Genomic DNA, 25,440 nt, shown 5'->3' on the forward strand with positions numbered 1-25,440 from the left:
TTCATCCTGTTTAAACGTGTATCTATATGGTGAAGGTTTTAACTTCTTAAAAGTTGATTCCGAAATCAAAGTGGTCGTTGTGTCATCCCCGTCAATCTTGACTTCACCAACTTTAGAGCTGCTTTCAATTTTCGCATTGTTACTGCTATTCAAATCGCCATCGTCTTTATCACGATCATTATCTTCATAATAATCATCATCATCATCTTCTTCTTTATCGCGAGTTACATCAGGTTTGACCTGATTAAGAACGGGACTATTCGATATCGCTGTCTGCAACTCATCCACGTGATGTAACAAATGCAGTTTCCCACTGTTGAGATCTATTACAAATTCCTTCAATTTACCGGGTACTTCTAAATCCCCAAAATTTTTAAATAAATAGCTATGCACGAAACTATCCAGCATAACAATAGGCAGATCTTTGGTAGTCTTCCCTAATTGGTGCAATGGATGCTGGAAAACATTGCCGTCAGCTTCTAAAACACGTACTGATATATGGACGTGTTCAGCCAATTCGCGTTTGACGGCCGATTTGAAACGTTCAAGGCTTTTGTAATCGCTTTTATCGCGTAACAATAGCAGGAACGGTATCCCAGCTTCGGTTAGTTCCTCGGCATTTTCGAATGTAAGTTCACTTATGGTCGACCTACAACGATCATGCACCCATTTATATACTTCCTCCGGATTTGTTGAATTTCCGGTGAATTCATTGGATTGTAAAAAATCTTGATCTTCGGCTTTGAAGTAGATGCGGTCCTAAAAATTATTTAAAGCTATGAATTAGATAGGTAGAAACATTTCGATCGCTCTTTGGACATTTGGTCTACAACCTTTCACTTACCTTAGTAGAGTCAGTACTAGCTGGTAAATGAAGACCATCGTAAGTAACGTACAAGGAACAGACACCCCTAAGCCATTTAGCGACTATTTGGAAAGTTTCGTGTACTCGTTCATTGGGTCGCTGGATGTGCGCTATAACGGCGGGAGTGTTTGAGTATATTTTACCCCAGTCATCCGGATTCTTTAACTCAACTAAGGGGTCGTGTAAATGATCTTCGACGTATTTCATTAACGATTCCAAGCTTCGAGCTCCTCTGTTTAAATGAAAGAAGAATTTTAACTTGAATTGTATTCTTGCTTTGTTAATCAAGCGCCAATAGTAACTAAACGTGGGAATATCTGAACATTTTTTATTTCGTCACGGTTTATTTAAAAAACGGATATCCTCCTTTGCTTTGAGGAATTAAATTATGTCGTATACTATTGCATGCGCATTTCACCTATTTTTAAAGGAAGTACAAAGACCCAATTTTATTTAGGCGAATCACCACATTTTAACGATAGGTTCAACAGGTGTAACGCGAAATTGACACTTGTTGCATTCTAACAAACAAGTCGTGGCGTGTGTGTGTGTGATCATTGACAGACAATTTCTGATTTGCTTTATACTGCCTTTAATAAACCTTTCATAAATATAACTTTACCTATACTCCTTGGTAAGAACCCTGCCATGCAGACAAAGTTTCACAGTCGGGTATTTGGTTATCTCGTATTTATTTTCCAAATTATGTTGATCAACGCCGTTAACGGCACCAGCGACCGCCTTAGGCTTGGTGTTATATTTATCACGTAGCGTTTTACCAATGGTTTCAAACACTGGCATAAATTGCACGCTATAACCACACCAAGGAGCGTGAAAATTAAGCAAAACCACATCGTGCGACTTCAAAACATTATCCATGTTGTCGACTGTTAAGGTTATGACTGACTTGGTCTCTTCATTTGAGAGAACTATTGGCAACGCGTGGTATATAATTAGTAAAACCAACTTTAAAAGAACCATAATCGAGTTTAAGCGTTAGCGGAGTATTCGGAACAGACGATGTGCTCATATATTTTACGTGGCTTTAGGTATTAGTTGAAAACACCTGTACGTAGGCAAAAGTGGGAAGTACGGTATAGAATATGTAAATGTTTGCCGTACAACCATAGAGGAAATGTTTTTTAAAGGGAGAATCAGTATAGATAGTTTTTACTAAATGGGCCAGAAACATTCTCTTCCTCTCCCATGTTTGACTTCAGTGCAATGTTCCCAGGTCCTCTCTGAGCCAAGGGAACTAGCATATCCGCCCTGAAAACACGTGAAGCGATATTTCGTTTTTAACCTCGCTTCTCTCTATCTCTCCTTATGTATTATTTCTCTATGGATTGATCCATTAAATTGTTCGTTTTGCAGCAGGTGATGTTATGTCCGTTTTATAAAATAACGACCCATTGTGAGTTTGTGATGCGATTAACAGACTTCATTCCATTTTATACTTTTGTAATGGAGCATTTGATATAATGGGAGAGTAAATCGCTTATATCAGGCTAGGGGTGTGGATGGAACAATAGCTGTCTTTCAAGTTATCATTATCAATATATTTATTAGTACCCAAGCTTAGAAGAACCCGTAAAATTAAATTATTTATGTTTTAATTAAATAAAAATAATCATTTTTTCCGAGTCATTTTACTTTCTTATTAATTATAGCTTACGTGAAGACGCGGAGAGAAGTTGGTTCGAGTAAATGTTACTGTTACTGGGGAAGGGGGGGTCTATAAAATGTTGCTTAACAAAATAAAGTTTAGTTCATGAATCTCATTCATGCATTATTTAACTGTATCGTTGAACTTGTTTCCCAGCATTTTCTTAATCCAAAGCACATTTTGAACCAATTTTACATCTATCTAATCGACTTGAAACCTTGAACACTATGACATTTTCAAAAACGTGTCGTGTTTTATTTTTGTACAGGTGTGCCATGGACTCTTCATTGTTGGATGTACACTTTGGCTACGGCGCATGATTTGCATTTGGAAACCATCATTGACCAGTTACTTCAAGACTTTTTACAAATTTGGCCTGAAGATTGCAGTAACCAGTTCGTCGACGAATGTTTACCACTCTTGTTCAACATATTCCGGCATAGCAAGGTACACTTATACCTAGCTGAAGGCTTTCAGATAACTTAATCCTAGGTTTTGACCTTAGCTAACCTTATATTTCTAATTACCAGAACGAAGGCACTAGCCTTTTGTTGGCGGACATTTTTTCAAGCTGTTACGGAAAAGACCCGATCAAAGCTATCAGCCATGTTTCTATTGACGGAGGTGCTAGAATTGGTAAGAAAAAACCTTTTTTTTTTTGCAACTCGTGCTTGGTCCCATTTGTTTAGCTGAACCCTATTTCCCGCGTCTTTATTGTCCTCGTGTGGTGTCCAACCCTCCACATTGCGATAAAAATGGATGAATTCTGATTTAATAGATCCAAAATATGTAAATAATCCCGAGATGTCCGACGTTCAATTCCGTTTGGAAGGACGAGTTTTCTACGCGCATAAGATAATATTGGTCAACGCCTCGCCAAGATTTAGGGCCATGCTGACATCGAAAGTTAGCGACGGAACCACACCCATTGTGCAGATCACAGATATCAGATATGAAATATTTCAGGTATAGGGAATTCTCCAGCTTTAACAGTCACTTTTCGTCGACTTTAAGCTATTACGCCACATTTGCTTTAACGTAATTTTGACCTTCAAGGTCGTGATGGAATTCCTTTATAAGGGTGGATGCGAAGGATTCGAAGTCCATCACAATGACGTGTTAGAAGTAAGTTCAAAAGTTCCCCGATACTTGTCTGCAGGCAAAAGTATTTAGTATCATTATATCTTTGAACAGTTGATGGCGGCTGCCAGCTTTTTCCAATTAGATGGCCTTCTTCGGTATTGTGAATCCCGTTGTTCGCAACTAATCGACGCGGACAACATCGTTTCTATTTACATTCACGCCAAGGCATACAACGCCGTTCAACTCCTGGAATACTGCCAGGGTTTCCTGTTACAAAACACGGTCTCACTTCTGACCTACGACGACTCAGTTCGCAAACTGATCTTTGGCAAAAAGTTGCATAATCACGATGTCCTCAGCGGCCTCCTGTTAACGCTTCAAGCCAGAATCAAACAGAGAAGCGCTAACAGCCACAAGCAACAAATGCAGAATTCGTCGAGTTGCTTAGGCCTAGCAATTCACTCTCAAAAGAAAATCTAACTCGCAGTAGATACAAATAGACTCTTTTAAAAATATCTACTATAAGCTTTTGTACAAATTTTACAGTAATACAACGAATTTATAATGGGCACGCTCATTTACTTGACTAAGCGGTCGGCTGGCTATAGAGGGGATGGTGCATGATTTAGTTTATCGTTAACCGGCAATTTTTATAAAGAAAGTTATACTAAATAACGTAATAGTCGTAAGTATGCTGAGTGGCGAAACTGATTTTCGAGACTATGGCGTACCCGCCCGACTTCCTGACGTAGTAATTCCACTCCATGTTTTTCCATCTAAACTGTTCATAAGCAGGCACCAAATTTTCGGTATTCTAAAGGTTGACTCTACTAATCGATAAGAAGTAGGAGTGGAGTGGATGTCTGCATTTCAGCACCACTTGCGTGTTCGCTGTGGGAGATAATACTTGTCGTCGTGTTCGACGGCCTGGCTCGGAAAACTATGGCCACACCTCCTTTGTTATAGTAAAAACAAGTTTCCCCACAACCGTTACGGCATATTTATGATTGATACGTTACTTATGTCCTTACGTTATTTTTATATGCCAGTTTTAATGAAGGGTTTTGTGTTGTGTTTTTCGGTGATTTCTTGTTTAATTAATTGTCCTGGATACGCTTTTGTTTTTGCCATATACATCGAACACTAACGATATTTATTGTAACGTTTCAGTTGATATAAATATAATATTTCTCTTTTTGGTTTTTATTATATCGTTTTTCTCACTCATTTTCATATTTGACGCTCAACGTCGGACGCGTCACGCCATGTAATGTTTTTACACGGGTAAAGTTTCGCGCGATACCTAGCTACACTTCATAAAACATGGGTAGAATTATGAATAGCCAATGTAAGAACAGACCGGTAGAGTTAAGTGCAATTAATCGATGATCTTTATAAAACTCGTTCGGGATGTTAGTTAATGAAAGGAGTATGAATTCTTTAAAGAGCGGAATAGTGTTTAATAAGGTGTCAATGGAACGCTTAATAAAATATTTATAGGAATATGAACAAAGTATGGTCGATTAAGTGCGCTGATTGCCAATTGAACATGGATAGAGGCAACGGTTCTAGGCATAAATGTCGCAATTCAATTTTCAAAACTTTTTAATTTACGTTTCATCTCTCATTATTTATCGCAAGCACTGTATTTGAAGGATACGTTATCAATGGCTACAATACCATCGCCACCGAGCTTTTTAAAGAAAGCCCCAATGTAGTACTGCAAGACAGGAGAAATGGTTTCCCTGTTAGATATTAGCCCGCTTCGGGCAACAAGCACAATTCCCAATTTCCTACAGCAATTATACCTTGAAATTCCGCAATTTTATCGAAAGTTAATCGCACCTTGGGAACTGCGCTTTTGACGAAACAAATACAATATATACCCTGAATTTCGATGGTTCATCTTGTGGCGTGACGTCTTTGGTGTAACGCCTCCATTCTTCGGATTTCTCTTTCGTTTCGAAAATGGTTCCCGAATCCTTGCCCGATCCCAAGACGTTGAAATAGTAGACATCTTTGCCGGACACGTAATAATCAAATGAAAAGCATCCATTTGGTTTTCCGTACAAGTTGAAATACGGTGTTAAGATTTGAGGGCTAGTGTCCGACATTTTCTTGGCGTCTGCCAGCAAAACGGCTCCTGTAAAAATTTAGGGGGCGGGGTTCTTAATTCAAATTAGGCTTAATTGTATTAAAATTCGATCATTTTATTACCAGTTCTTCCGCCTAAAGTGCGAAATCTTCGTTGAAATTCAGTTTGCTCCCCTAATTCGCAATCTTCATCGTCAAAGCTTTCAAAATCGCAAAGATAGTCGGGTACTGGTGGAGGATCTGGTCGTACTTCACCTGAGACATATTGCATCGTTTGTACTCTAATCCGGCGACAGATTTCGATACAGTTCAATTACCATTGCACTCGTAAAGCCTGTTGACCCTTCTGACGTCACTATCGCTCAAGTTATCTCGTTTCCAAACTGGTCCAATGACAATTCCGGGTTGTTTCACCTTAATGGTTTCCGCTTCGCCATCCTTGGAGAAAGCGCGTTCGTCGTAAAGCATGATCGACTTGTAATCAAATTCTTCGCCCAAAAAGTTATTTTCGTGAGGTTTTAATTTCTTAAATTGGTTTTCTTGTCCTTTCTTGATGTTATTCCATTGAATTTCGATGTAGTCGTCGCGATTAGATCGCGAATGTTCGTGGTACAAGCCAATAGCGTGTCCCAATTCGTGAACAACGGTCCCTTTGTAGTGACAACCATCACCGATGGACAAGATTTGCATACCACCTTTGCGGCCTGGGAAAGACCAACATCTAAAGGTAAAGGTAACAGTGGAAAGAAAATTTTACTTCGAAAGGCTTTGAGGTCCAAACTTCAAGCTATGCGTGGTTACACATACCCAGTTGACCACTGAACTCGAACGTAATCCTTAGTAGACGCTGTTTTCGGTTTGAATCTAATGCACGTTTTCTGATGGAACTCTTCCATCGCGTCCATAATATACTCTCTGATGTCCTCTGTAGAAACAAAATTGCTTTCGTTTCATACACACATAATTCCAAGTGTCACTTCTATAATAGAACTTTTCGACGTAAAAAGGGTGTAGGCAACGCTCAGTATCGGGACATACAATTAGGGTGATACATTGCCGTCTCCGTGCACTTTCATAATACAAAAAAGACTATAGCATAGGCACCAAAAAGCGAGATGGAAGGCAAAGTATTACACCCGTGTCTTTCCTTTCAGTTTAATCGAAATGGTCTATTTCCTGATCTTACCCGCGGTTTCTGAGAGTTCGTAATACACTACTCCATCAGGCCATAGGAGATTGTTATCAACTATAGCGGTGCGCAACTTCGGTTAGAAACATGAAAATGGACAAATCATTTAATTCCAAACACACCATAAACTTTCAGGATTTATCAAAACTGCATTTCAAAACGTAAAAAAAATTCTTCCTAACGTTAGATTTTATCGCATATATACAGGGTGGAAATCTTCACCGGCAACCAGTCACGATACTTATCCTAAACGCGTTGGTGTTATGTAAGGAAAGGTTTACAGGCGCAAGTAGAGAAATTTAATGAGTTGAATTTGGTTGAATTAGAGAAACCAAATGAAACAAAGTCATTGGTCACCGGACTTACAAAGCTTGTGTTCGAAACCCATTATCTTAACTCTACCTAACGTAAATGTTCAATGCCTTATTATTCATTTACACAGAAAAAAGTCCGTAGCAAGGAATCAAGGTTGTTTTTATGGTTTTTAGAAGTGAAATATCGGCAATAAATTTTTTCTACCTTAATTTCGAACGGGTCAACACCATAAAGGTCTCCTTCGAATAAACCTGATTACAAGAATGGATAAAAATATATTGAGTCGACATTCGAGATTTACAGGAATAGATCCGTGAACAAACTAACCCGCATTGTACAGTGGTTCGTCACCAAGGTGTCGCAATGCAACTGCATCTAAAACGACGAAAACAAATAAACTTTTGAAAATACCAGAGCGCTCGCTCGTAACAAAATGCTCTTAACAATGAATGTATCTTACCAGACTCGCTAACAACGACCAAAATTAGAATTAGGCTTAGTTGCCTAATCATGGTGGTAACACACGTGGAATAGAAGTAACCAAACTCCCCATACTTCATTTATATAGCTCTTCAAAATTTTAACAAGACGATTTGTAATACTCAGATATAAGACAATAGGACGCTTCAAGGCCGGTGATCGATAGATATTACACGTACCAGACCTATTTATTATTTATGATTGATTATATCATCAAAGTAGGGGACACATTACATATTCCGGGTGTCTTGAGTGGTAAGGAGACTTTGATTTAAAGGTGGGCGCACACATCTCTGGTGCTTACCATTTCCGAACACGGAAATGATGCGCCTTACCAAGTGCGCGTGAACTTGAGTATAATATTTGATTGCACTATGAATTTGATCATGGTTTGATCATCTACTTATGACAGTAAATACAGGGTGAAAACGTGAAACGCTTTCCCGCCCCAAATCAACTTGCCCCTGGAAGGTAGGCTTTCCCGCCCCAAATCAACTTGCCCCTGGAAGGTAGGCTTTCCCGCCCCAAAAAACTTGCCCCTGGAAGGTAGCCTTTCCCGCCCCAAATCAACTTGCCCCTGGAAGGTAGGCTTTCCCGCCCCAAATCAACTTGCCCCTGGAAGGTAGGCTTTCCCGCCACAAAAACTTGCCCCTGGAAGGTAGCCTTTCCCGCCCCAAATCAACTTGCCCCTGGAAGGTAGGCTTTCCCGTCCCAAATCAACTTGCCCCTGGAAGGTAGGCTTTCCCACCCCAAATCAACTTGCCCCTGGAAGGTAGGCTTTCCCGCCCCAAATCAACTTGCCCCTGGAAGGTAGGCTTTCCCGCCCCAAATCAACTTGCCTCTGGAAGGTAGGCTTTCCCGCCCGAAATCAACTTGCCCCTGGAAGGTAGGCTTTCCCGCCCCAAATCAACTTGCCCCTTACGAATTATAGGTTTTTATAGGAACATCTCAGAATTATAGGTATTTATAGGACCATCTCAGAATTATAGGTATTTATAGGACCATCTCAGAATTATAGGTATTTATAGGACCATCTCAGAATTATAGGTATTTATAGGACCATCTCAGAATTATAGGTATTTATAGGACCATCTCAGAATTATAGGTATTTATAGGACCATCTCAGAATTATAGGTATTTATAGGACCATCTCAGAATTATAGGTATTTATAGGACCATCTCAGAATTATAGGTATTTATAGGACCATCTCAGAATTATAGGTATTTATAGGTATTATAGGTACTCTGGGAGCTCTGAACTTGCCATACATCTAATGCAAATGGAATGTTAAATCCAACCGTGCAATTACTAATTACGCAATTGCCATCCACCAGGCATCCGATTTCTTTTATCGGAGTCGGTTTTTAGCGACACTCAACTTTGTTTTTGCGTTGCTTTATTACAAAATTCAAATGAATTGACGAAAAATATTCAGCTAAGCGATTATCAAAGATATACAGTCTTGATAATAATAATAGGTACAACATAAAAAATTTGTATTTCAATTTAGGACATAATCAATCACGCTTCTTAAAATACGAAACACGCGGTATAATTATGACTCGTGTGACTAAATACTTTCGAAGATACGTCTCTATCGATTTTTGTTTTTACACGTTGTGACATTCAAATATACATGTACATTTTTGTAATATTACACGAGAAAACATTTAATTGTTATCAAGAAGTAATAGATTTTTTTATACCATAGTGAACTAGGTACTTATTTAACAACGTATCTAGGGTTTTAAAATCCCAAACAGTTAATTAAAGGGAGAATGAAGCTAAAATAGGCGCAATTCATTAATTTATAAAAACCATTTAACCCAATTCTGAACTAGACCCACTCAGGGTACGCGAGTGTACATAATCACGTGATTTTGTGATAAGGAATTAATAAAGACGTATATTTATGTTCAGTGTCACTTGATAATACTTAAAAACAACTTACACTACGGAAAAGTATCGCGGCGCGCAAGTCGTTCTACTTTTAAGAAAACATTATTTCATTTAGTTTTAATGTTGGTTGGTTTAGGGTTAGGTTAATAATTAACATTAGGCAACTAAAAAGTGATGGTATTTTTTTTCCCGGGATTCGCGCCCAAAACTATAGGTTCTTTAGCTTCATTCTCCCAAATAGATCTTACAATCCTTCCCTTTTGTGGTTAAAATGTATTACTTCTTTCGATATTAAGGAAAATATAAAAAAAAAACAAAATTCATTTTCAAATTTGAAATCGTATCGTAGATTTGTCAAAAATACTTTTCTCACTTTTCTTTCTCATTAATTTAATTAGTAAATGAGACAATCTATTTTAGGCTTTTCCAAGTTTTCGAGCGGTTTCATTGTAAATGACTTGAAAATAAGATTTTTAAGTTGGAATAAAAAATAGCAGCTATTAAACTGTTCTAATATACGATAGCATCTGATATATAAAATTAATTTTTGTATAGATATTTAATTAGTTTTAATTTTAAAATCGAGAAAAATTTTATTTCCTTGCCACCCCCTTCCTTATTTCAAAATATCACGCAAAGTGATCAATGCATTAGTAGCTTTATACGTAAAAGGGAGTATAATTTGTTCGAAACAAAACTTTTAACGTAAGTTAAACTGATAAAGTAAACTAGCACTATTTACGTTAATTAAATTAGCTGTTACGCGTGTTAGCAGACGAAATTACGCTTTCATAATTGATTAGTCCATGATTTAAAGGATACGAAGTAACGAAGCCATTTGACAAAATCGTCTGCTAATAAGAGAGATTCTTTCGATATCAGAAAAAAAAAAGATATTAATTTATCAAAAACGAGATTTTCTTTTATTTTTAGTAAATTTGAGATGTATTTTTCGAGATTCGAGGGAAATTTCAGATTTTTGCAGTGATCCAAATGAAAAATTAACAAATAGCAAATGTGTATAAAGTTATATCGGAGATAAAAATAATTTTGGAAGAAGGAATCTATATTTTAAACCAGAGAGAAGTCGAAAGGGAATAATTTGGTCAAAGGTGATTAACGTGGAAAGTGAAGAAGATTTTCATTTATTTAGTGGAAAATTAACGAGATTCAAGACTAATGTACTGGGACTTCAAAAATATGCATTAAAGTATTATCAAAACTTTGCTTTCATAGAGAAAACGTTCACGTCGATCAGGTTGTCTTAAAAGTACTGAAATTCTGTTGAACATAGCTTTTCACAGATATTTTATAAAACTAGTTAGTTAGTGAGCTCTCCGATTTTAGTAACTTTCACAATTAACCTTGAATTTATGAGGTGGCGTTTTGATTACTTGTAATGTATATTTAACATAAACTATCACTGAAATAGGGCGTGCGGAGTTTTACAGATCCATAAATAAATCATACCCTTTTCTCTGGTTTATAGTTTTAAATCTTCCTGATAAGAGTTCAAAGTGTATATAAAAAAAAAAATATTGTAAATGCTAAATACAAAACAATCCCAAATTTTGTTTGTTTCCATCAGCTTACGTAAAAAGTATGTGACATTAACGCGCGTTCACTAATCTTACAGATAAGTTTGTCATCTTGTATCATGGAAAAAATTTTTCAGAGCCTTCTGAATGTTCCTAAACGCGCTTTGCAATTTGGACAACGATGCTCTATGTCTTGACATTCGGGAACGCAGCACGGAATCAAACAGCAACCAAACCAACATCTAAAAATAAAATCCGTTGCAATTATGTTAAGTGCAACCTAAATGATAGTAATAAGAGTGGCAATTCGAAACGCGCGTCTCATGGAAGGCGCAATACAGGGAGTCTCTTTTGTTCTCCCCTTTTTTTGGCATGTCCTTCACATTACATTACATTACATTACTATTACTAGTATTATTATTAGTATTACTACTTTTACTAGTATTATTATTAGTATTACTACTTTTACTAGCATTATTATTATTACCAGAAGAATATAATACTTCTCTTCGAGAGAAGTGTACCACAAGGGGTGTAAGTGTAACGTCACTCTTCCCAACATCGGATCATTTGGAGAAAGGTTACTAAACCGAATCACATACACGATAAATAGTTCCCTCATCATTACTCTATTAGCATTTAAATATTTGGCAAGACGCGCTTGTGAATTTTTGTCCCACGTCAAGACGAGGTTTGTGGGATGATTGCTGGGGACTTAGTGCCAAACAATTATAGAATTCACCTTACGGTGCGATGCCCATTCGTAGTTTGATGAGCGGAAAGCAAACTAAAAGGGGGAGCCTGGGAAGAATGACGTTACATAACTAAAGCATTAAGAGGATACAGAGTGGCATCCTTCTTCTATTATCCCCTTCTGTTATTACTTTTACTGGTATTATTATTACTTTTACTTTTAGAGCAAAAGTAAAAATCCGCGTCAGAATTGGTTATTTTAGCGTATCATCCAACACTAGTTAGTGTATTATCTTACCCAAAAAAGACTAGAGCTCCAGCTAATAACCATGTCAATAAGCCAGGAGACGATGTCGTCTCGGTTAAAATATGGGCACTGCAGTGTGGACAAGTTATTTGCATTGGATAGGGACCAAACTGAGCGATACTGACAACTGAAACAACTGACGGAATATAAAATTTTAATCTATAAGAATTCTCTCGATCAGCTTCTGATATAAATATCCTTGTACCTTGGGCTGAAGCGGGAGGCCCAACTACAAGTGTTTGAGCTGTATTTGGTGCCATATGATTGTAACCACCTACAAACAAGTTCCAGTGTTAGATATAAATGGAACTAATTAAACTATTAACAACTAACAAATTGTTACGCATAGAGAAATACAATGTGAAACTACAAATTACGTCTAAACATCTAGCCATTCACTTTTCGATCAAATTTATGAAAAACATGCGAAGAAATTATTCGATAAGGAGTGTAGGTTAGAGAGTTTTAGTTTCAAGGCTAGAGAGGTGACGTAAGTGTGCGAGATAGAGGGTAAACTGACCCGCCATGGGAAATACAGGGACGCCACCTCGTGGAGGCGGATGACTAGGTTGAGTCGCTGACAAGAATAGTGTGTGGTCCACCGCTGTACGTACCAAAACCCAAATTTCATATCAGAATATGTTAGTTAGGATATAATGAAAGCAATGTTTTAACAGCGTGTTGATTAAATATGATTATGAGATTTTTGAATCTGTTTATGAGACTTTATTAGAGGGTTGATGACGTGATATCTACTATATGACATTGTTGAATTACCCCCATTTCTAACATGATTTAACAAACCTTGTGGCTGTCCATGATGCATTGGATAATTAACACCAGGTGGCGCAGCGCTGTAAGGCGGTGGTGGTTCAGGATAAGGACTGGTTGGTTTTTGTTCTTGCGCCATATTTCTAACCTAGAAAAACATGATTGAAATGTAAATCAACACATAACTAAAATTTAGTGACGCAACAAGGAGAAAAGGATGTGGCTCAATAATGGCTACTCATCTAGAAGACTGCAAACCAGACCTCAACCAACCATAGGGGGCTGCGTGACGTCAGACTTTCTCTTTCCCTGTAGCCAGTTGTTATATAGCTAACTATTCTGGCCCTGAAACGTCACACCCTTCTATCTCTTACTAGAGTTTCATCCCCCTAACGGTTGGAAACAGTATTCTACGTGCAAAAATGCCAACCATAGGGGGGGATGAGTGACGTCAGACTATCTCTTTCCCCCAAGCCAGTTGTTAGCTCCCTATAGAGTGCTGTCAGAAACGCCGGTGTGACGTCACCCATGCTGTTTTCCCATAAAGAAAAAACGGTAACTGTCATGGCCGTTCATTGCTAAAGGCAGACTCGTGACGTTTAACCTTGGATCTGACGTCACAACTGACAGCACTCTATTATAATCTAAACTAATCAAAACCATAACCTAACCTAACCCCAATGTTCTACCATTATTCAACACTGTTCGTTCTATTTGTCATTAAACGCCTTATGGCAGAAGAACATGCTTATTATTATTTTTTCCTTTCTCTGATCAGAAACGTATTGTACCGTGTGATGCAACCTTCAACGTAACACGTCTTTTATTAAGATAAAATTTAAAACTAAGCAAATTAACCCGAGAGATTAATTACTACACCAGTATCAGTACTGAAATTAAATACTTACTCAGCTTAACTGAAATAACGTAAAAAATAATATAAAATAGAAATCCGAATAACCCAAGTTTTTTTTTCTCTTTGAGATTTAAAGCACTGATTAGACTTAATATTTCGTATAAATATATAATTACTTTAATTAGGTCAGGATTCAATCGTTTTAACAAAACCTCAGTCTTTTCTAGTTCAAGTCTTCAACTAATAGCTAGTAATCGTGGTTAACACTCCGTTAACACCTAAACACACACACTAAATTAAAAGGAAATTACGATTTACGACCGATCTCGCTCTTGCTCAGCACACACAAACGTAGAGTGACGTCAGACACACACAAACAAAAAAAAAAAAAAATAAACAGCCAGGATGGGAAATAAGGAGGTGGAAGTGGAAAAATGATTAAAATTGTTTTGACCAATTTTAAAAAATAACATTGAATGAGGGGAAGGGTCAGTGGACAATTGGACCAATAAATTAATTCATGAGTTTCTCAAAACAATTCTTCATCATTGAATATTTAGTGATTTGTATATTTGTACTTGGAATGAAAAGGGCTGTGTTCGGGTTTTCTTTTCTTTGATTTATAACAATTTGATTATGTCCCTCAAATTCATTACAAACGATGTCTAATAGACAAAATTTGAAAGATTTTAATTTTTGTTAAAACAAAACTTCTACTCCAAGTAAAGATTATTCCTCGTTGCAAATAAACCGGAGCAAAAAAAAAAAAAAAAAAAAAATGCGGAAACGTGATGAAATAGGCCAAACTGACGAATCGTGGGGACCTCTAAAACCAAAGCTAAAACTATAAATAAAACTGATTTTTAAATGTGTAATTAAATATTTTTATAAGAAAATAATAGTTTTAAATATTTTTAATCCTAAAATAGGTTTTTGGCTTATAAATTTTAAACAAAATAAAATAAATAAATAAAATGAATAAAGAAAAGTTGCAGAAAAATGGCCCTATCCAATCAGCGGTTTAGAATATGGATACCGAAATATTCAAATTTCGAATGTCCCGTCTTTAGGAATGAAATAGGGATTTTTTAAAGCTCTGGAAATATTCGTATTTATGCCAGGGATAAGGGAGTTGAGTTGTAAATATATTCTCATTTCCTCCAAAACCAAAATATTAAAATGTAATTCAGTAGTTCCGAGTAGTCGCATTCCGACTCCGAACTTCAGGACTATTTTGCTTGTTAGTAGTTACTGTCCTCAAGAAGGTTGTATAGTATACTATACAACCGTCTTGCTGTCGTATCGGGCGATTAGAGCCGTAGAAGAAGTGAAGTTTACTTGGGAGGTGACGGATGGGGTTTTGGGGTCAAGTCACCTCCGGCGGACACGGGGCAGTCGGCACCTTTAGGGTAGGATAGTCGACACGTGTCGTATTCCTTCATCTTCAGTCGCCATGAAGCTTGGCTTACAGGAGTTCGCCACTCTCCCGACCTGAAAGTATTGTTGTTAGTCTTTAGTTTATTGTTGCAGAATAAAAGTTAAGGCTCAAATCCGGCCAGCGGTTGGTTTGCATAATTTTTTTATTAAATTTTTTTCATTTTTATTATGAAATTCGGTAGAAAAATACTTTTTATTTTTTTATTTATTAATTTAGATAAAAATCAAGCAATTAAAGTAATTCAAATATACAGCTTTCCGATAGCTGACGCTAAAAGCCTTAGAGGGAGATGATCAACCAGTGTGGGAAATAAGGCACAATCACAGGCCAATAGCCAGTTTAAAAATTACTTGGGCCAGTTTAAAAATTAAACGCTTTGGGGTCTACTGGCCCTGGTGGCCACTTAATTAATTCAAAGTTTTTCCCCCTCAACATTTTGGTTCATTAAATAAATACTATGGGATTAATCCCTAAAATTGTCTCGTCTTTGCTTCTATGCTGTTTGCTTGTTTGGCCTGAATTGTGTATTTGGGAGTGGGATTATGGGTGGGTTTCGTATGTCTGTCTACGCTCTACACACAGTGTAGAATCTGTAGATGAAGTGAAGCTAAAGGGAAGATAATCTCTCGGTAGTCTTGTTTGGGAAAGGCAGTCTGCTGATTTTGACTGTATTAGCGTGTATGGGAAGATAACAATGGAGTGCCAACTCCCTCCTACCTACGGGTCGAATTTTTTAATTTAGCATTACTCAATAAAGACTAATAGTTCTTAATTTAGGACTCCAATATTTTGAAATACCCATACCTCTAAAAACTAACCTACTAAGCCTATGTCATAGCACATATTGTCAAGAATAGATAATTTGGCCATAAATTACGAAAGCCTGATTTTTGAGGCTAAAAATGGTAGGTGGCACTGTGGCCAGTTTTTTAATTAAAATGGGTACGTTCAGGCTACGTTCAGTAACTGCTAGCGCACGCAGCGCTGCGCGCATCGGAGACCGATTTTTCTACTGTACGGTTTTTCGCACTTCCGGTTTCTACGTCACGCTACGCATCGATGGGACACCGATCACAGCGGCTGGATGAGCAGGTTTTTTCGATGCGAATCGGATTTATGACGTCATTAATTGAAGTTTAACATGGCGAGCAATCCAGTCCAAAGCCACTAGCGAAACAATAACACATTTTTCTTTTTTAGATCTTTTCGATTCAACTGCTATTAAGGTTAATTCCGTTTCATCATAATAGATACTTCATTTAATAACAAAAATAACAGTTTTCGATTCAATCCAAGATCTCTAGCAGACGCCATCATGAAACCATCATCAAACGCAACAGAGAGAGGAAAAAAATCGTTCAGTAACGTCTGACGTCACTCTGACGTAGCGTTCGGAAAAATACACATCGGTAGCGGTAACGGCTTTTTCCGATTTCCAGTTACTGAACGTAGCCTCAGTAACCCTCTTTGATGACAGCGCTTACTAAGCGATGCCAGATTTTCACTACTGTACGCTTTGTCGCGTTTCCGGTTTTCACGTCATGATGCTCAGCGCTTGCTCATCAGAAAAACCATCTAATCGATATGGTTTTTTTTTGATGGCGTGACGTACGCTTGACTGTTGTTGGCGCGGGATTTAAAAATTAAATTCCAATAATGCTATTCCAACAGTAATTGTTAGTTTTCTTTACAAAACTACTTCTACCATTCAAATGGACATAATTTTCTTAAACAATTTCATTATTTGCGAGCTCGTTAATAGTGGAAAAGAACCATTTGCGCTTCGTAACGTTTTGAGGGCCAGTAAGACGTATCCCCAACCCCATTTTCGAAAACAGCGCTAACTTCAAAATGTGATTTTTCCGTTCAACAACCTTTTACGTCACTGTGACGTCTCGAGCCCATCAAGTCAACATCAAGAAAACAGCGATTTCCTTGAGATTTTCGTTACTGAACGTGCCCAATACCTAGGCTCTACTGGCCACAGGTCCAGTTTTAAAAAAATCCTTATTTCCCACACTGTGATCAACCAGGGATAAGGGAGTTTATGCTTGAAGGAGAGAGTAATGGTACTAATGGAGTGGAAACCACCATACCTTAAGCGTTGCCTTTGTACCCCCACCTACGGCACCATAGTCCTCCCATCATCCCTAGCAGTTAGGTAGGGTCGTGCCGGACGAAATTGTAAAGGACGCTCCCTCTATCTCAAAAAATAGAAGCTAGTTCGCATTCAAATAAAATGGCGCTACGCGGCAGCACTTAGCGGCTAAATTCAAGAATAGCTCCCGGTGACGGATTTTAAAAATTTTTTTTTCTTCTGAAAGAGAAAAATGCGACAAAAATTATGGTGCAAAAATTTTTTGGGGCAAACAATTATTAAGGAAGATACAGCTAGTTTTAATTTTAATTGCTCTGGACAGAAAACAGAACAATTTAAGCTATATTACCTTACTTTTATTACCTTTTCCAAAACGTTCATGTTTACAGTTGGTTAGGTTAGGTTAGGTTAGGTTAGGTTAGGTTAGGTTAGGTTTGGTTAGGTTAGGTTAGGTTAGGTTAGGTTTGGTTAGGTTAGGTGTGGTTAGGTTAGGTTAGGTTAGGTTAGGTTAGGTGTGGTTAGGTTAGGTGTGGTTAGGTTAGGTTAGGTTAGGTTAGGTTAGGTTAGGTTTAGCCGAAAATAAGCAGTCGACATTTTTTATAGCATAAATTGTGCCATCTTCTACCCAGGGCAATTAAAATTAAAACTAGCTCTATCTTCCTTAATAATTGTTTGCCCCAAAAAATTTTTGCACCATAATTTTTGTCGCATTTTTCTCTTTCAGAAGAAAAAAAAATTTTTAAAATCCGTCACCGGGAGCTATCGCCTACGGAAGGGTAGGGGCGTGCGCGAGGTACACTGGGAGAGATATGGTGCCGCAGGTCGCCCATCATCATTTCCAATCCATCTGACTCCCTTATCCCTGGTTTATGCGGTTTGAACTTCAACTTGACTAGAAAGTGACTAGGAACATGGAGTTAAAATGGAAGGATTGCTTTTTGTAAATTTTTATTGGCTGATGGTGCTTGGTCTTAATGAAACATGGCAGCCCTGCTACTTATCTTGCTACTTGCCTCCCGCCATTCTACTTATGTGCTGTCAATGGGTGTCATATGACCATCGTTGTTGTTACGCTTTGTTTTAATTAATAATGATTTAATGCTAAAACCTAATTATATAAAGAGTCACAAAACAATTTATTAAAAGTTTGGAGAGAAGTATTAATATTGTTTGGTAAGTTTTGTAGACCACATATTTAAGTTAAACGTAAGCATGCACGAATGGCCACGCCATGGAGCATGATTGCATGCATATGACCAAGGCCTAATAGTTAAATTAACCTTATTTAATGAAACTAATTTAATTAGGCCTAACTGTCTCCTAATGAAATATATAAACATCCCTCCTCCAAGATAAAATAAGTGTGGCTAAACATTAATTAACCTCTATGGGCTAAATCGTAAAGGCCACATAAGCCTTGGACAGCTTAAGACTAAAGTTACTAGTAACTAATAGCAATTAAAATTAACTATCAATTTGAATTATAGAATTACTCTAACGTGTTTTAAATTAAGAATATCCACATTTAGCCTTATCACGCGTTAGTAAACGTAAACATAATACATTTACTTTTTTAACGATAGGTTGAATTAAACACTCATTCCATTTTGGAGATGTCTAACGCAACTGGAGCCAACACAACTCCACTTGGCCGTCTCAACCCGGCCATGAACATCACAAAAATCCAACAAGCATCTCTGCTTAAACCGAGTTACATGTCGGGAATAGCCGGAAGTCCCATGACTAGTTTGGCTAATCACAATGTCTTGTCAAACATTTCATTATCAAACAACCCTGCATTACCCACATTTGGAAATACCAGCTCCAATAATAGTAATCACATGACCTCTAGTGGTATCAAGAGAGAACGTGAAGATGATGGTGAGTTTTTATTTTTTTTTTTTATAATGGGAACAATTATCCTTTGATATATCATCAATATCCCTTATGTCTTGTTGATACCGCAGTAGTTCATAATTTGTAATTTCTGAAGGATGGACTATAGTTATTGCCAGTTGTTAACCTTATTTGAGGTATTGTTAGTGTCTTAATATGACAAATAAATTTTTAGTTCCGCCAGTTACCTGGTAATTAAATTGTTAGATATCTCTAGCCCATCTTAATTGCATATATATTTGAGTTTTGATTAAATATTAATTAGTTAAGACTCATTAATGGGTCTTGTTAGTAAATCTGTAAATTTTGTGATTATTATTCAAGACGATATAGATTCAGTTTCATTGGAAATGTACAACACTCTATCCCAATTTGCTGCAAAATATGCAGAACCTCCCACCATGCAAACAGGTATTAACTCTTATTTTAAATAGATTTTAGGATGTTTCTACGATATTAAAACCAAGTCGCATTAACAATGAAAGAAATACCTTCATTTTTATGTTGTGGCATTAACAGTTTTTGAAATAAACTTATTGAATAAAATATTTTTTGCCAATTTTCCAATGTCATTTAAATCAGAAAACTTGCAATAATTGGTGTTTTGCTTTGCTATAGACTCTAGCAACAGTTGGACTTCGCAAGAGAATCCGTCGGGTGGTGGAAGTGATCGTAAACGTAAACGGCGCAGTCGGTGGGGTGGTGACGAGAAGGAGAAGGTTTTCATACCGGGAATGCCAACAGTTCTCCCTAACAATCTATCGCCCGAACAGGAAAAGGCCTATTTACGTAAGTTTAATACTCGTTTCTCAACAATTTCTTAATTACATCTTAATCCTAGTGTTCATGGCAAAGGCTTAGCAACACTAGATTAGTGGTGGACTTACTAAGTTGACTGTTAATTATGATTAACTCGTTAAACCTTATAGCAAGCCAGGAAATGATTTGGCTCCATTCTTTAATAGTTGTTTTTTTAAAATGAAATCGTGCCTGGTCTAAAGTGATTTCACTGCTAAGCCTTGCCAATATTCGTGGCAAAGGCTTAGCGACGCTACATTAGAGGGGCGCTTACTAAGTAGACAATTATAATTAACTCGTAAACCCACCAAGCAAGCAAAAATTATTTGGTTGCGTTGTTTAAAACAAAATTGTGTATGGTCTGAAGTATTTTCACTGCTAAGCCTTGCCGGTGTCATTGGGAATAAGGCTGGAGGTTTAGCAAGGGGGGGGGGCGATTATCATTTTAATAGTCTAAACATGCACCATTATCAGTTTATTATTAATGAATATACTGCTAACAAAAGGATTTGGCAGCATATAAGCTAAGGTTACTTAGGTTTAACTAACCATTATAAATTTGTGGTTTATTTAATGTGTGAAACACGTGCGTACTTCTCTTCTTAATGGTGGGTACAATTTAGCGTTCCTAACTGATCCAGCTAGGACGCACCTTGATGGGATTAAGAAGCGGACCGCCGTCTGCCATATTTAACCCTAAAAGGATTGAATTTAACCTAATCCTTCTTTTAGCAGAAAGCGATTATCATGTCGCTTGAATCAGTATTTAAATACTGAAATATTGATAATAATCATTCTAATAATTAGCTAATATTATTTTTTTCCTCATGCTTAGACCTTTTCTTTTTTTCTTTAAATTATATTCTTTAAACATTTAATTAGTGATTATTTTTGAGGAGTTGTTACCTTGAATTGAGTGTAATTTTGGGCTTTTTGGCCCCGTTTTTTTTCTAACCGGCTCTCTTACAGTGCAGCTCCAAATCGAAGAAATAAGCCGGCGACTGCGAACAGGCGATCTCGGAATTCCCGCAGTTCCCGAAGAAAGGTTTGAAAAGACGCATCTGACGTTTATTGAAACTACAAAAAAAAAAAAACAAAAAAACACTTTGGTTTCAATTTAAGCTTTTCGCATTAGTTTTAAGCTTATAACTAATACCATTTAAAAGAAATTCTTCCCATGATCCATTTGTCTCCAGCTTTAAAAAAAAAAAAAACAATATTGTTTGGAACTGTTTTTAAAAATGCCGGTTATTCTGACCCTCTAAAACCTTCATTAAAGTTATTGAATTCCTTTTCATTCGCGCATAAACAGAAATCGAAACTAATGTCACACGCGTGTGCTCTGCGTTATAAAATTTTCTAGTTACACTCAATGGCTGATGGGATGAAATTTCGTTATAAAATTGACTAATTTTTATAATCAATTAGTTTTGTTAGGCTCTGATAAAGGTAATTGCGCGTAATGACATTTTTTAGGTCTTAATTAAGCAACCATTACCGGTAATTTAATAAGTGATAATTATATTATTTTCCATTGACTTTAGCCTAATTTTCCAGCCAACGCGGGAAATTGGCCATATTTTATAATTAATTTTTCAATTAATATAATATAATCAATTTAATTTTCGCTAAGGCAATTTTTAGCTACTACGCAACACGACTTCGCCATTATTAAAACTTTGTGTCAACCAGTTTCACTCATGAATAATTTGGTAGAATTTTAATATAAGAATTTAAGCCATAGGAGAAGGGGGATTTTACACTAAATATACTTAGCTAGGAAGTATGACACACTCAAAACATATGGGTTATTTAAAGAGATAGTCGCAGATAAATAATGTATCCCCAATCAAAAGTTGTCTTACAACTACCACAACTGAAATCATTTTTTTTTTTTTTTTTGAGAAAAACATTTTATACCGGTATTTAATTCAAAGCTTTTCTAATGTCACTATTGCAGCGTAGCCCAAAATGTTAGACCATGATCTTTTTTGTATAGTAGGCCTGTCCTTTTTGTTAAATTTCATTGTAAAATAATCCCCCCGTTCTTTTGGAATTCTTTTCTCATTGTTAAACAGATCACCGTCTCCCGAACCTATTTACAACAGCGAGGGCAAGCGGCTAAATACTCGAGAGTATCGAACGAGAAAGAAACTCGAGGATGACCGCCACGCTCATATTCAGGAAATGTTCAAAGTTAATCCTGAATATAAACCACCCGCTGATTACAAGTAAGTGAAAGCGTTTTGCCAATGAAAATTAATGGGGGCGGACACCGAGAGATCAATTTGATTGAATTCAATACATTGTTTTTTTTTTTTAGACCACCGATGATTCGAGTTTGTGAAAAAGTAATGATACCTCAAGAAGAACATCCTGATATTAATTTTGTGGGTTTACTTATCGGACCGCGTGGCAACACCTTGAAATCCATGGAAAAAGAAACAGGAGCTAAGATTATTATTAGAGGAAAAGGCTCCGTTAAAGAGGGGAAGGTTGGAAGAAAAGATGGTCAACCTTTACCTGGTGAATATGAACCACTTCATGCTTTTGTAACAGCTACAAATCCCGAGGCAGTGAAAAAAGCTATTGACAGAGTAAGTAACATAATGGATATCAACAAATGTTATTGAACTTTACCAGTTGGTATCACCTATAAACCTTTTCTTCTAGATTCGAGAAATAATACGACAAGGTGTAGAAGTTCCGGAAGGTCAAAATGATTTAAGAAGAATGCAGTTACGCGAACTTGCATTACTGAATGGTACCTTAAGAGAAAATGAAGGTCCAAGATGCACAAATTGCGGCGCTACAAACCATCGTAGTTGGCAGTGTCCTGATAAACCAAATGTTACTAACAATGTCATTTGCACAAATTGTGGTGGGGCTGGACACATTGCCAGAGATTGTCGTGAAAAGAAGGGAGCCGCTGTTGGAAACAACTCTTTTGTTGGAGGAGGAGCGGGTAAGGAGTTATTTTAAATAGTGTGGCTTAAGTGTTAATTTACTATTAGAAAGCAATAGGGACAGTAAAAGAAAAACACAATTTAGGCTTAGCTCCCATAGAAAGAGCATGGTGTTTTTGTTTGCCTTTCGACTTGTTATAGTGAAAAACTACTGTGAAGTTAAGTTTCGGAATATTTTTAAATTACCGAGTAACTATTCAATGCGTGCCTTTTTAAGTTTCATTAAGAACAATTAAGTCTGCGTATTTTATTTTAATTAATTTTGTAAGTTTGACGAAAACATGTTGGTAACATCAGTTCTGCTATTTTTTTTCATAGGAGGTATGGACAAATCAAAAATAGACGAAGAATACATGTCTCTAATGGCTGAGCTAGGCGAAGGACCTCCAGTTGTACCTAAAAATTCGTCAAACAATAATTACAATAGCGGACCTAGCGCTCTTTCCGGGCCACAAGGCATTCCAAGGGCAATTATGGCCCCGCCTCCAAACTCATCAAATGGAGGAGGTGGTATGCCACCACCTAATTGGATGTCTATGGGAGGGAAACCGGCTGGAATGCAACAGATGCAGGGTGGTAATGGACCACCTCCCATGCAACCACCCGGTATGATGTCCCCCAATAATGGAGTTCCACCTCCGCCTGGTACGGGTGGTGCTATGGCCAATATGATGATGTCTCCTTGGCAACAAGGTGGAATGGGAATGAATCAAGGACAGGTGAGAATGTTTTTCTTTGCTTTATTTTTTTTAACGAACCTTGATGAGTTGTTCATATGGGTTTGACTCTCAACTATGATTAAATATTTGATTGTCTTTAGGGCGGTATGAACATGGGTGGTATGGGACCTCCGCCTGGAATGTTAGGACAAGGCGGCAACCCACAGATGGGTCTTCAACAAGGTGGCATGCAGGCTATGCCATGGATGATGCAGCCCCCTGGAATAGGCAAGTTAATTTGTTTTCTGACTTTTCTCTTTTCATTTTGCACTTTGTTGTTCAAACATTGAACTTACGAAAATATAGATGTTTGTTTAGCTCAAAAATTTTCACGATGTTCATATTTCTAATTTAATCACCATCCTTAACAACTGCTTATTAATATTAGTGAATGACCATATTAGAATTTTAACCCTTACAGTTTTTGCTCAAGCATGGCCTGAAGAAGGAAATGGTAATGTTAACTAAATACAAATGTTTGAAGTAACGTGTTAAGTTGCAGTTGAAAGACTCTCTATCCTGTTCTATTGTGCCTTTATGTTTCTGGCTCTATACTCTTGTTCAATACTAACTATTCATTCTTCCTTTAAATATATTTGTGTTCTTGGTGTGTGACTGTGGTGATTTTACTCGGTCCCTCCATTTAACAGGGAACCCGCCTGAACATTAGTGAATAGTTCGTTATGGAGGGTTGACCAATGTATGAAAATTTCATTTCAGAATTAGGTGACATGCAAATGGGAGGGAATCCGTGGCAGCAACAAGGAAATCCCCAACAAGGCATGGGTATGAACCAAGTACCAGGAGGTGGCTATCCATGGATGGGATATTTACCAGGACCTCCCATGATGGGGGTACCACCTCCTCCGCCACCACCAACAAGCGGCGCGATGGGAGGGAATAATTCATCCGCCATCGATATGAATGTATTACCAAATCTCTTAGCCGCTCCACCGCCACCGCCTCCCCCGAGTTAAATCTTCAACCGACTTTTTAAAATGGACCACGAGAACACGGAAAGATTCTTGTTACGATTAACTATCATAGTTAAACAATTGATAAGTAATTGTAATCAATGAATCTTTTAGTAGATGATCTTTTCACGCATATTAAAACACTCCTAATTAGTAACTTAAACTACTAATTAGCGCTTAATTGGCGATTACTCAATTTACATTTTTGGAAAAGACATTGATAAATTTATGTAGTGCAAAAATTGTGTCCTTTTACAAGCCTGTAACGGACTATATTATAATTTCAAATATTTCACCCGCCCATATTGATTGTTATTACAGTTTAGGTAATTTTCATATTTCCAACATACCCAACTTTAAATAACATTTTTTTTAAATCTTAAGTGTTTTTTTCATTTATGGGAAATTTAAGAAAAATTTCTAGTATTTTTTCCTTGTACACATTTAACCAATAAAAAAAAAACTTCTCATAGTTTAATTGTACTCTTTTTAACTTCTTACTGCTGTAACAAGCATTGTTGAACATAATTAGTTGGTAAAGCGACTTGTAGTGTATGGCTTAGTGCCACTGAAACGTACACGAGGTCTGTTTTCTTTCATCAAAAGTTATATCTTCCATAAGTATGACACTTCCTATACTTTGTAATGCTAGAGACTTACCGAGAGCAAGAAGTTATATCTAGTATCTCAGATAGAAGGTATAAATTCACCAGATTTCCAGCTTTATCTCCAGTCCAAACGTAGGTCCGGAGTTAATCCCCGTCTCTAAATTACAACCAGCATCTCATTGGTTC

At 37.1% G+C, this 25,440-nt stretch overlaps 4 protein-coding genes across 9 annotated transcripts in view; 2 read left to right on the top strand and 2 right to left on the bottom strand.

Moving 5' to 3' along the window:
* LOC149673952 (ankyrin repeat and BTB/POZ domain-containing protein 2) overlaps positions 1-4,821 on the top strand; it is a 29,247-nt gene extending 24,426 nt beyond the window's left edge. The window contains exons 14-18 of the mRNA XM_089839756.1: positions 2,800-2,978; positions 3,062-3,167; positions 3,310-3,497; positions 3,588-3,656; positions 3,726-4,821. Coding sequence (XP_089695882.1) covers positions 2,800-2,978; positions 3,062-3,167; positions 3,310-3,497; positions 3,588-3,656; positions 3,726-4,094 — 911 coding nt within the window. The 3' untranslated portion in view covers positions 4,095-4,821. The remainder of the gene's footprint in view (positions 1-2,799; positions 2,979-3,061; positions 3,168-3,309; positions 3,498-3,587; positions 3,657-3,725) is intronic.
* A 359-nt stretch (positions 4,822-5,180) lies between these two features.
* On the bottom strand, positions 5,181-8,538 carry LOC149673956 (astacin-like). The gene is made up of 9 exons (XM_089839757.1): positions 7,673-8,538; positions 7,540-7,587; positions 7,417-7,463; positions 6,895-6,970; positions 6,516-6,633; positions 6,026-6,429; positions 5,832-5,963; positions 5,501-5,757; positions 5,181-5,334 (listed from the first exon to the last, which is right to left on the bottom strand). Exons 1-9 carry the CDS (start codon positions 7,770-7,772, stop codon positions 5,242-5,244), a joined length of 1,275 nt encoding a protein of 424 aa, XP_089695883.1. The 5' UTR covers positions 7,773-8,538; the 3' UTR covers positions 5,181-5,241.
* A 534-nt stretch (positions 8,539-9,072) lies between these two features.
* LOC149673957 (LITAF domain-containing protein-like) lies at positions 9,073-14,118 on the bottom strand. Of its 4 annotated transcripts, none has more exons than XM_089839763.1 (6): positions 13,934-14,118; positions 12,935-13,049; positions 12,651-12,734; positions 12,336-12,404; positions 12,122-12,266; positions 9,073-11,372 (listed from the first exon to the last, which is right to left on the bottom strand). In XM_089839763.1, the coding sequence occupies exons 2-6, from the start codon at positions 13,038-13,040 to the stop codon at positions 11,264-11,266; spliced, it is 513 nt and encodes a 170-aa protein (XP_089695889.1). In that variant the 5' UTR covers positions 13,041-13,049; positions 13,934-14,118; the 3' UTR covers positions 9,073-11,263. The 4 variants fall into 4 exon arrangements, with proteins under 4 accessions (XP_089695889.1, XP_089695890.1, XP_089695891.1 ...); XM_089839764.1 differs by having other exon boundaries at positions 13,810-13,948; XM_089839765.1 differs by lacking the exon at positions 12,651-12,734 and having other exon boundaries at positions 13,934-14,115.
* Positions 14,119-18,268: 4,150 nt separating this feature from the next.
* On the top strand, positions 18,269-25,118 carry LOC149673958 (uncharacterized). 3 transcript variants are annotated; one of them, XM_089839782.1, is made up of 12 exons: positions 18,269-18,466; positions 18,877-19,174; positions 19,514-19,600; positions 19,808-19,978; positions 20,957-21,032; positions 22,066-22,218; positions 22,311-22,584; positions 22,661-22,952; positions 23,272-23,672; positions 23,774-23,900; positions 24,094-24,126; positions 24,393-25,118. In XM_089839782.1, exons 2-12 carry the CDS (start codon positions 18,907-18,909, stop codon positions 24,647-24,649), a joined length of 2,139 nt encoding a protein of 712 aa, XP_089695908.1. In that variant the 5' UTR covers positions 18,269-18,466; positions 18,877-18,906; the 3' UTR covers positions 24,650-25,118. The 3 variants fall into 3 exon arrangements, with proteins under 3 accessions (XP_089695908.1, XP_089695910.1, XP_089695909.1); XM_089839784.1 differs by lacking the exon at positions 19,514-19,600 and having other exon boundaries at positions 18,271-18,466; XM_089839783.1 differs by lacking the exon at positions 24,094-24,126 and having other exon boundaries at positions 18,278-18,466.
* The last annotated feature ends 322 nt before the right edge of the window (positions 25,119-25,440 follow it).

This window comes from Phalangium opilio, unplaced genomic scaffold (assembly GCF_054372755.1).
Source record: "Phalangium opilio isolate 3A_F unplaced genomic scaffold, DU_Popi_V2 ptg000048l_1, whole genome shotgun sequence".
In the NCBI taxonomy this organism is placed as follows: domain Eukaryota; kingdom Metazoa; phylum Arthropoda; class Arachnida; order Opiliones; family Phalangiidae; genus Phalangium; species Phalangium opilio.

Coding starts and splice junctions, on each gene's coding strand:
- LOC149673956 (XM_089839757.1), bottom strand. CDS start 7,772: ATGAAGTATGGGGAGTTTGGTTACTTCTATTCCACGTGTGTTACCACC. Junction 7,588..7,672: donor GGTCGTTGTTAGCGAGTCTG/GTAAGATACATT, acceptor TCGTCGTTTTAG/ATGCAGTTGCATTGCGACAC. Junction 5,758..5,831: donor CACTTTAGGCGGAAGAACTG/GTAATAAAATGA, acceptor AAATTTTTACAG/GAGCCGTTTTGCTGGCAGAC.
- LOC149673958 (XM_089839782.1), top strand. CDS start 18,907: ATGTCTAACGCAACTGGAGCCAACACAACTCCACTTGGCCGTCTCAAC. Junction 19,979..20,956: donor ACAGGAAAAGGCCTATTTAC/GTAAGTTTAATA, acceptor GCTCTCTTACAG/TGCAGCTCCAAATCGAAGAA. Junction 22,953..23,271: donor TTTTGTTGGAGGAGGAGCGG/GTAAGGAGTTAT, acceptor TTTTTTTCATAG/GAGGTATGGACAAATCAAAA.
- LOC149673957 (XM_089839763.1), bottom strand. CDS start 13,040: ATGGCGCAAGAACAAAAACCAACCAGTCCTTATCCTGAACCACCACCG. Junction 12,405..12,650: donor CCCTGTATTTCCCATGGCGG/GTCAGTTTACCC, acceptor ACTTGTTTGTAG/GTGGTTACAATCATATGGCA. Junction 11,373..12,121: donor GGAGCTCTAGTCTTTTTTGG/GTAAGATAATAC, acceptor TTTTATTTTTAG/ATGTTGGTTTGGTTGCTGTT.